Source organism: Gouania willdenowi, chromosome 10 (genome assembly GCF_900634775.1).
Source record: "Gouania willdenowi chromosome 10, fGouWil2.1, whole genome shotgun sequence".
NCBI classification, from domain to species: domain Eukaryota; kingdom Metazoa; phylum Chordata; class Actinopteri; order Blenniiformes; family Gobiesocidae; genus Gouania; species Gouania willdenowi.
This window is the reverse complement of record NC_041053.1, coordinates 27,483,611-27,495,032: the sequence shown is the minus strand read 5'-3', so window position 1 is coordinate 27,495,032 and position 11,422 is coordinate 27,483,611. Positions and strand designations below refer to the sequence as shown.

The 11,422-nt window shown below is 38.7% G+C and overlaps 1 protein-coding gene across 1 annotated transcript; it reads left to right on the top strand.

The window, feature by feature from the left end:
* The first annotated feature begins 6,205 nt into the window (after positions 1 to 6,205).
* Positions 6,206 to 7,536, top strand: tmem271 (transmembrane protein 271). The gene has a single exon (XM_028460154.1). It carries the CDS (start codon positions 6,474 to 6,476, stop codon positions 7,245 to 7,247), a length of 774 nt encoding a protein of 257 aa, XP_028315955.1. The 5' UTR covers positions 6,206 to 6,473; the 3' UTR covers positions 7,248 to 7,536.
* Positions 7,537 to 11,422: the final 3,886 nt, after the last annotated feature.

Genomic DNA, 11,422 nt, shown 5'->3' with positions numbered 1-11,422 from the left:
GGGGGCAGCAGAACAAGCGTCACCCTGCTGCTGATATGGAAAAGAAATATTTACACTTTATTTACTTAAGTAGATTTCACTTCTTTATTATTGCTATTGTAAAGTTATAGAAGGAAGCCATTCATTTTGAGAGCATTCCATTTTAAATAGAGACTGCACCAACAGCATTGGTGAGGCTTTTAGCTAACAAAGGCCTAACAGTAATAGAAGATTAAAAAAATGATTGACATATATATAGCATCTGAGGTCATGCATTTTCTGTAAACAGAATATCAATATCGGATATCGGTCCGATATTAACCTGAAATTAATATCAGATTCAAATTTCTGGATTTTTCTTTTTTTAATTGAATTTTAATTTTTTTGAATTTTTTTTCCCCAATTCATTTTTTTTTATTTTTTAATTATTCAAGATATTATGTTGAAGATTAGAATATAAGCAATTGGTTAATAATAAATGGGTCAGTTTTTCTCATACCTACTGTTGCTGACTATTGTTCTCTGTTTGAGTAACATCACTTAATCAAGCCTTTTTTAACATTCCACACTACAAAAAAGCAATTATATTTTTCTATTAAAGGAAAAAAAAAAGTATGTATGATTCATGCTGATATTTGATCAATATCGGTATCAACCGATACGCAAGGCTGCAATATCGTTATCATATCGGAAATGAAAAATGAAAAAATATACACTTTTTAATGATGTTGCCTTGCTACATCTTTTTTTTTTTTTTTTTTTAGGTCTGATGGTGACAGTTTGGTGTGAGAAATGTGTGTGTGTTTCTCCACCCAACTATTATGGACAAAGTCAGGTGATTGAGATGAAAAAATGTGAAAAAAAAAAAAGAAAATCACACAAAACTTTTCTAAAAAATTGTGACAGAGGCAAGTTAAAATCAGTGGTTTTGCTATCATTAAAAAAAAGAAGAAGAAGAAGTCAAGTGTTGAGTCATGTGAGGTGTGTTAAAAGGCAGGTTCTGCAGCAACTCTAGATTAAACACCTTCCAAGTATTATTAGAACTGGCTGTATTTGAAAATGTTGGCTCTTATCAAGCAACACATGGACTAAACGTACTGTATATTGAAATATTTTTAAGCGATGGTGTCCAAACTTAGTCCATGGAGGACTGCATTATGCACCTCTGCACAAAGTATCAAAGCTCTTTGTGCAATCAGTTGAGCTGTGCAGTAAAAAAAAAAAAACTGGACATGAACAGACTCATCTGCAGTGCAGCACAAATCAAGGTGGGAACTAGTGGAGCCACACCTTGATGCCGTCACAAATCAACACAGAGCTCAGATATATGTGAAAGTTTTGTTTATTCAGAAAAGGCTTTTCAGGAAAAAACTTGTCCTTAACATATATTCAAAAAAAGAAGACAAAATGAACCTACTGGAACTATTACAGATGTTGAAACATACACAGCTGGATGTGTTTTAGCTCAGCTGTTGTGCCTTGAACACCACACATACAGTATTTACTTATTGCTCTTTCATGATCTAAATTCTGGACAGAGCAGCTCTAATTGAAAAGTGTTGACCCCGCACAGCCTCTGTCCCTCCTGTGAACCCAGCAGACAGGAGCACAGCCTCAGTATTGATCCTGTAGCTGTAATTCAGGAGAGTACCGCCCTGTTTCTGTTCTCAACAACAACAACAGCCTCCTTTAAACTCATTCATATTTATGGCCTATCACAGGAGCTTACAGACTGACCTGCACGTCACACTGTTATAGAACTGCATCTTAGCAGTCTCTTCACAGCTGGTTCTTGGCACATCTCTCTCACATACACTGGGACTGGTTAAAGGGACTTGTGGTGATTTAGGATAAATAAAAGTGGGCTGTAATACATTTTGGGGACCCTGCCTGCATGAATCAGCTGTGTGCCAAAAAGGCTCGTGTTGTGACTGGGGAGCCTCAGTACGTTTTGAATAGGAGTTCATCTTCTGCCATGATAAATGACTCAATGCTTCTTGTAACTACTCAGGTTTGAGGTATGAAGGCCGCAAAGCATACAGATGTCTTTTAATATTTATTTACTTTGAGTCATCCGACACCGTGAAAACTACAAAAGTGAAAAAAAACAAAAAAAACAGACATTTCAGACACAAAGCATTTTTAACAAATAATGGCAACAAACATAAACGAGTGAAAGTCACTATTACTGTGTGCTTAAACCATACAGAATAGCTAGGATTTGGTCATATTAGTTCCCTTTGAAGCTGTAATGCATCAGACTGATTCCACAGGTGCAATCTTTATTACCTGTGGTCACGTGACTTGCCTCATTCCCATAAAATAAAACCAAATCTAAACCATAGGAATTGCTTATGAAAACAATCACAGAAACAAAAACAAAAACAGAAACAACTCTCTGGTCTTTGGAGAGAGCAGACGTGTTTTCATTCGCTCCGATAACACGACCTTGGCTACAGCTGGCTACAGCTGGCTACAGCTGAACAGCCTGAAAAATTAGGCCCAAGACTGAAGGAAAATGGTGAAAAAACCGCATGGAGGCCCTTCAGAACCCAATTCGGGTTTGGAAGAGGTCAAGGAGATGATACGCGAGGGTCTACGAAACCTATCTGCCGAGATAAAGTTGTTGGAAAAGACGCTGGAAAACTCACTGGAAAACCTACAAAGCGAAGCAAAGGTACTGAAAGAAAAGAATGAAAGAAATGCTGAAGAGATAAAATTGTTGAACGCCAGGGTTGAAGAGTTGGAACAAAAGGAAAGAGAGAAAGATGTCATCATCACAGGCCTAAAGATAAAACCCAGGAGTTACGCGAGTGACGAAGAAACAAAATCGATTGAACAACAGGTCATTGACTACCTGGAGTCAAAGGACATTGTCCTAAACCCTGACAACATCAACTCCTGCCATCTCCTGCCAAAGAAAAATGATAACAGAGCTGTAAAAATAACCTTCACGAATAAGAAATACAAAGGACAACTACTGAAGCAAGGAAGAAAGCTGAAGGAAACGAAGGTTTTTATTAATGAAAGCCTGACAAAAAAAAAAATGCAAGCATCGCATGGAAGGCACGCCAAATAAAAAAAGGAGGAAAAACGTGGACAAGGAACTGCAGGATTTACATCACACCACTGGGAGAAGAGAACGGAAAACCAATCCTCATCAAAACGATGGAAGACTTGGGAAAATACGAAGGATCCACCTAAACAACAACATTACTGATGGTAATCATGGATATGAACCCAGATCTATATAAACACTGAAACAAAACTCAGACTGTGATTATTTTACGGAGACTGAATTAAATGTGGAAACTAAGAGTAAAAAAGGTCTGTCATTTATTCATTTCAATTGCTAGGTGGTGGGGTGATTAAGGATTACATTAAATTTAAATTAAAAGTGTTTATTGTCATATGTGCAGTTAGAAACACGTTTTCCTGTACAATGAAATTACTACCTTGCTTATGAACTAAGATATAATAATGTGTTTATACAAGTTAAATCTAACAGTGGAAAATACAACACTGCCAATAGAACTAACAACAGCTGGATTAACCTTGATGTAGAGACAAAACAAGCTGCAAACTTGTGTGTCCAAAAGAGACATTCCCGAGTGGTGACACTATGGATGAAAAGGGAAAAACCTTCCAAACACCTTCGAAAGAGGAACTATTCTTGAACTGGAGGAATGCTAACAATGTCTAGCAGGGAACAAGGCCAACACAAACAATGATAGAGAGGAGGAGGAATAAAAAAAAAAGAAGAAAAAAAAAAAAAAGACAACACTGACTACAGATGAGAATACACAAAAAAGGACTGTTCAGAACAACTCAAGAATGTTTGACCAGAGAGACATGTAAACCCATGTAAATTTGCGATGGTAAAACAGGGGACGGGACCCAGATAAGCAAACTGCTTCTCTCGTCTCCTTTTTCAAAAAAATGTAAAAAAAAAAAAAAAAAAAATGTAAAAAAAAAAAAGTGAATGTAACCATGTCGGAAATAAACTGAATAAATAAAAATAAAATAAAAAAAACTAACTGTCTCCTGGACAGTTACAATGCTGGTAACAATTTCTGCTTCATGGGGTTTGATGGGGAATTGGTTGTAATGACCATGAAATCAAAGCTATGGTCATGTACTAATGATAGCTTTGATGGAAAAAAGTAAATGACGAGTTAGGATTTTGAGAAAAAATTCAAAGCTTTTCAAAGAAAAAGAGGTAAAGTTTTCCTGTTCATTTTAAAAGAATGGGAAAAACTAGACATTTTGTGATGAACAGAATTATTTTAGCCAAAATTCAAAGGATTTAAAATAAAAAATCTGAGTTTTTTCTTCAAATGAAACCTTTAATATTCACTCTTTAAGAATAGCTGTAATGTATTGTTTTATATCAGGGTGTGCCGACCAAATTTTGGTCCAGTTATCAGCTTTAGGAATTGTTGAGTTTATAAGCAGATACCCACACAGCCAGCATTGCTTCCATTCAACCAGCCTATCAGGATATTATTAATTTATCCCTCATGGCCTCTTCTGTTATACCTGCACAGCTAACTATAGGCTATACGGTCTCTCTCACTGGGAGTCGTAACTCTAATCAATGAGGAATGGTCGAATGAGGGACTCTCCTGTGAAACCACCTCACCTGCAAACTTTAAAACTTGGTTTAAGAATCAACAAACATGTGTTGGTTCTCAGTGTGTTTACCGATTTAAATAAATGAACTGGAAATCCCTATAATAACGAGACTAGTGGCTTCTGAGGCCACACAGGTGCCATAACTTTAACACAACCTTATTTTCCTGTATAACTACAAGTTAAATATTCCATGACAAATTGCATTTTTACGGTAATAGCCTGGAAATGTATAGGGCTATTAGAATATTTTAACAGTTTTGTGCATTCAGGAAAGCATTTAGCTGGCAACAATCCACAACACCAAGAGCGAACAACAACTAATGTGTATGTAATTGAATATCATGCTGGAACTTTTCCAATTGTTTTGCACTTAAGTTAAAGTTACGCTTCCCTAATAGCAATTTGTTTTGGTTGTTCTCCACATTAAACAAATGAACAAAGCTATTGTTTTGCATGACAACATAGGACCTAAAGTAGGGGTCACCAACACGGTGCCCGAGGGCACCAGGTAGCCCGCATGGACTATGTGAGGTGCCCTCAGTTTCAGTTACTAAAATCTGTTTTATTTTCCAGGATTTAAACTCACAAAGATAAATACAGATGAGAGATGTAGTTAGTACTTAGTAAAGTTAAATACTGCTGATACAGTGTTAGTATTCAATTTAAAGTAGTAAATTAACTATCTTCATATGTTTATTTTCACTGAAACATTGTGACAAATGTTTTTAAGTGTTGCAGATCTGGTGTATGGTCAGTGTTATGTTATATATAATATGATATATATAAGAAATATTTTTTTTTTCTATAACATTTATTGAAAATTTAGCAATTGTGTAAATTAAGAGAAATAAAGTGTTTCATGTTGAAACCTCAACATTTCCTAGCTTTTTAAGTTACTGCTATAGCCTTCCTTCTTATCCCACCCTCTAATTAAAGTAAAACCATGAAAATGTAGTATTTAAGAAGTGCTTTTCTAACTGGTAGCCTATACAGTACCTCTAAAGTAGCTCACAGTTTCAGAAAAGTTGGTGACCCCTGATCTAAAGTCTGGATACTAAAACAATCATTAGTAAACACAATAAATGTTTAAAAACAATGAAAAAAAAAAACATATATATATATATATATATATATATATATTTGTAACTTCAAAGAAGCTATATTAAGTTTGCTGCTGGTCGTCGGATTCACACCATGTGTACTGATGCTCTGAAATGATAGCGCTTCCCATTTGTGCAGCATACGGGTGTCTATGGTCTGCCTATGAGGTGAGTTTCAGCACCGAGGACAGCGCATTCTCCTCCGAGCTGTTTTATCTGGTGTGTTGTTGTTTTCTTCTTCCATCTAAAGCCTGATCCACTCAACCTAATGGCTTTTAGTCTGTGTAATAAAACTGGTGTCTCTAAGGCACTGTAATTATAATCCCTCTTTTAAATTAAATTTAGCAAAACAGCCCGAAAAAGTTCCCGATGGTGCGTTCAAAGACCCTCATTGGCCCCCAGAACTAGAGCTTCTGAGCTGGAGTCTCTCAGAGGACGGAGCAGAGCAGTCCGTCCTCAGGAGCAGGACAGCGGCTACACTTTGAGTTCGGGGAGCGTTGGAGGGAGTCTGATGGGCGGAGGAGAGGTGATCGGGGGTGAGCTTCTCATCTCGGTCTGTGTATGGATTATATTTAAGTACATCGAGGAGTGCTGCGGTGTTTCCATCCATTATTCATACGCTCCAGTAAAGCGGCGGTGGTGCGCGGCGGGGACCGGCAGATGATGTCCCGACGTAGGAGCGCTTCCTGGGGGGACGAGGGTGAGGACGAGGGAGGATGAAGGGACGGGGAGAGGGATCGGGAGCGGCAGAGGTGGGTGATGATGAAGCTGAGTGGGAAAGGACTGTGCGCCGTCCTCTCCAGCTTCCTCCTCTTCGTGTGCGCCCTCAGCCAGGTGGTGGTCGGACTGCGATGCGTCTCCCTGGGCTCTGCGCTCAGGGCGCACTTCCACCTCGGCGCCGCGGCCGGAGCTTTCTACTCTGGACTACTTGTGGGCTTCGGGCTGGTTCTACTTGGGTCGGCGCTGCTGTGCTCAGAGAAACCCGGTTGCAGGAACTTCTTTCTCCTGGGGGTGTTGGTCTTTTTGTTGGGGATCCTCACTGCCTTCTCGGGCGCGGTGGTGGACGGGGACACGGCTTCTGTGGTGGAGAGGAAATATTCCCATTACTGTTTCCACTTGGTGCAGGTGAGCCCGGCCTGCGAGCAGCTGCGGGAGTACCAGCGGGGTCTGGTCGTGTCCACAGGGCTCAGCTGCCTGAACTGTGTCCTAGGGCTCCTCACCCTGCTGCTCATCAGGCGCTACAGGGCGGAGCAGATCACCCGGAACAGGCGGTGTCCGCGGCGGGGCGCAGGGAGCGTCCTGTTCAGTGAGGAGGTGCACTTTCAACCGGTGTCTTACATCAACCTGGGTGTTTTCAACGTGATGGACGAGACGGGCGCAGAAGTTCAGTGTGGGGGACACCCTTCTATAGAGCTGCCCGGGTACTCAACCTCGGACCCGGATCTCAACCACTGCTTTCCCTTTTCTTACCCGATCCCCAGTGAGCTGCCGCCCGCCTATGAAGACATTTTCCCAGCTGTGGCATGCAGCTAGTCGGAGTGGAGCTGAGACTATCCAAACCTTTGTGCTTATTTTACTCTAAAATTTGTTCTTCATCCACCAAAGCAGTAAATTGTTTATCCACGCGTGGACAGCAGTGGATCTCATGCTGATCATCATCAGTGCAGATGATGATGATGATGATGATGATGATGACAGCAGCTCAAAAACAGCACAGGTAGAACAAAACGACCAGTGAATGCAACAGCTTGTTACCACAACTCAACCAATCTGTTTGCTGAATGTTGGCTGTTTTTAACATGTGAATAAAATGTCTATTCAACCTCATCGTAAAATCATAAATCTGCTTAAAATATTTTTTGATATTACAACTGGGCTCCAGTTTAATTGGAAATCTGATCTATGGCTCTGATTAACTGGCATTTTAATATGGAAGGCAAGTTGATTGGAAGATGATTTACCCCGTAAATTAGCAAACAGTTTTATGTGAGCTTGGGATTTTTAAAAAATGATTTTAATGCATTTATTGCTGCAGTTTGGTTTAAAAAGAGACACAGTTGTGTGAGATAACTCCATGTGAAGGATCCTGCAGGCACTCATAATTTAAAATGTTGTGGTGTTTTTGCAGAACAGATTTTTTTCCAAACCTCCCATAAAACAAAACAAACATTATGAAGTCATCTTCTTATCTAAAGCTGTCTGCCACCATCAAATAAAAGATTTAGTGGACTACCTTTTCAGCACAACCCACAATCTGTGTTTCCCAGACTTGATCCCTCTGAGCTCTGACATCATTATATGACACGAGAGTTAATATTTCAGTTCCCATAGCCAGGAAACTCAGTAGGCTATGATGCAACTGCCATTATTTTGGGTTAAACAGTTGGAGAGAACCAAAGATTTGGTCATTGCAAGACATTGCAATGGTGATGATGCAAGTCTGAACGTATGTATTTTTCCAAAGCTTATAGGAGTTGATAATGATAGTTTATCTCTGCTTTAAAGCGGTTGGAGATGCACCCTCAGAGCACACTATGTTATACAGACTGAAAGGTGTCAGATCCGATCGCACATTCTCAGTATACATATATAACCAATCACATTATATCCAAGACAATTACACCAATAAATGTGGTTTATTTTATTCTAAATTGAAGCTAACCCTCCTATCATCCTCAAATATTACTAACAGTTCACCCTTGGGGTCAATCAGACCCGAGGGATATTTGCCTCCAGAAAGTGAATATCAGAGAATTGCTGACTAGGTTTTTGTGTCAGGTACTTTGTTTATTTGTTGAATATAAATAACCCCTTGATGATGAAACCATGACCTGTTCTTAAGTGCCACCATCAGGCCAAACTTTTCAATTAGAATTAATTTATCTTGAAATAGTTTTTATCCAAACTTTACTGACAGCATAAAAACCACAAGAGTATGAACCCTATTGATTGTGATGGTGGACGACCTTTCCTGCAGCACCACCATCAAGTCAAACATTCAGTTTTACAGTTAGTGTATCTTGAAAATCTTTCATCCAAATCTTTTCTAAATACATTCATGACTCTCACAGAGTGAACCATATTGATTGATGTTGGTCTTTCCATTTATTTTTGGAAGGGACTGAGTCTGCGGGAGGGTCAACACGCTCATTGTCATCAGATGAGAATCAAATCAAATTCAGGTTCCTCCTCAACACAATCCTCGGTCTCAGACACATTTTCCTCTACATCACTTTCACTGTGAAAGAGCTGTTAAAAACCTCATTAACACTAAACCTTTAAAGCTGATATCCGGAGTTTCTGAGAAATCTATGTTTATGTATCATTCTTTTGAAATGCGAAAAAATACCGAACTAGTATTTTTCTATGATCTACTGCAGGTGGTCATTCATCTACATTAATGTATACAAGTCCATCCTTTGTCCTATAGACCCCTATACAAATGCAAAGAAAGTGCCGACTTCGCCCAGCCAATAGGCTTCAACTTCCTGGAGCGGGCCACTGTCAATCAAAGTGAATGCCCGTGCACCGTCACAACAGCAAACGGGTATCACTGAGCAGCAGCGCGTCATGAAGGAGCGCTCCGAAACTCCAGTTGCCCATTCCACGATTGCCAACGTATAAAGCTTTTACTAAAAAATAAAAAGAAAAGAAAAATCCAGGTACAAAGCTTGTGGATAAACGTCTTTGTGACCGCAACAGAATTTATCTCAGAGCTGCTTTTCAAAGGTGGAGGGACTTTTTGTTTTTAAAAGGATTTCGAACAGACCAGGATTTATAATGGACAGGTAATAAACACGTTTTCATCAAAAGGTATGGCACTCTAACAATAAATGTGTAGTTTTTGTATGCAACTTTGTAATGTTTTGCAATGCGCGTGCACAAACTATAATTTTATGCTTAATAAATTGTAACAATCAAATTAGGGAAAAGTCATAAAATATAAAGCAAAAATAAATATATAAAGTCAGCTATTATTTTTTTAATGACAGATATTGAATGGGGTCAAATCGACCCCAAGGATAATAGGAGGGTTAACGAATGATGATCTGTGTGCCTTCATAAATGTATCAGGTACAAACTAGGAGTGGAAGAACATGCTTGCTTTCTGTCTTCAAAAAAGTTTTATCTTCAAGGATGTTTGAAGGTTCTAAAAGTTTCACAGGACCAGAAAGATGTAGGAAAAACTAATGCTATAAGCTCATTCAGCTTCCTGCTGTGCAAGAGTTTTGATAGAAAACTGTAGGAGAGCGCTTTGTAGCTCAATTCATTTCAAAACAACAGACCGCATCACAAATACGAGAGTTTCCCTGCAGTGCAGATGGGTCAGATGGATATCAATGAATAGAGTGAGCTCTGTGGTTGGTCAAGTTTTGGCTGTTTTGGAGACATTTAGCTGATCAATTTTACACTCGTGTTTATTATCTCCTCCTAAATACCAGGACAATAAATGGGGAAAGTGTTTTTGTTTTTCTCAAAGAGTTGGTGCATTGAAGCAAAATCTGAATCTTGGCATTTTTTTCCCTTTATTCTTTTTTTTTTTTTTTTTTTAAGAGATTGAGAACCTGTCTGACACTGAATCAGAAATATCAGAGTGACAGGAGGTAAACAGACATCTGCCGGTTTCACTTGAATGCTTTTAAATGAGATCTTATGGGATCCTGAGTGTTGCATAAATACAACGTCTGGATGTGAAAGCTGTCAGTGGAGGAAGCTGCAATATTACCAACATCCTGTTTACCTTCAATACTGGCTCGTTTGCTTTTAGATTTAGAGCTATTGAACTGAAGATGTTCTCTGCCTACATTTATATTTGAGTTCTTTTATAATAATTCTCTGTGTGATTTTTTTTTCCGAAAAAAAAAACAAGGTTCCTAATTAGTGTTTTTTAGCTACAAGAAATCACGCACAATACTTTGATTTAGCAGAGACAGACTGAATGTCAGGCAAAAGGACAAATTTGGTAAAATATAATTTCTTCTAAATAGACAAACAATGAATAATTGAAAGGGGCTGTTGTAACAGTAGAACAGAGAAGTAACACAGCACCTTTTATTAAATTCATCTTGGGAGTTTTGTTTGCTCTGAGGATTTCATTGAACCAAAAGTGATCGATCATGTTTTCAAAGACTTATCTTGATGTTAGGTACCTAATTAAAAACATGACCTGATATAACTAAAGCCTGGTGAATCCGGGTATCATTCGTTTATTCATTATGTAACAAAAACATGAAAAAAAAAAAAAAAACACTCATTATTTGATATTTGTTTCCAAAACCAAAATGAAAAAATGGAAAACGCCTTGTTTTTCATATTCAAGCTCTTTTTCTTCGGTACAAAAACGAAAAACGGAAAATGAACACCTTTATCCATTTTCTCCATTACCAATTGGCCAAAGTACGTGACTTGAAAGTGAAGCGTTACACATTCCCCAATATCTTTAGCTCTGCAACACTTACGAGTCTCTAAATCCTCCGAAATGTCCGTGAGGAAGTTCTGTGCCCAACACCAGCTAAAGCAAAAAGGACACGTTTCGGATGCACAGTTGGAAGCAGAGATCTTGTCATGCCGAACTGCCTTTAGCATAGCTGTTAGCGTCGGATGAGAGTACACTTCCGGGTCATGTACTTTGGCCAATCGGTAATGGAGAAAACGAATAAAGGTGTTCGTTTTTCGTTTTCTGTACCGAAGCAAAAAAGCTTGAATTT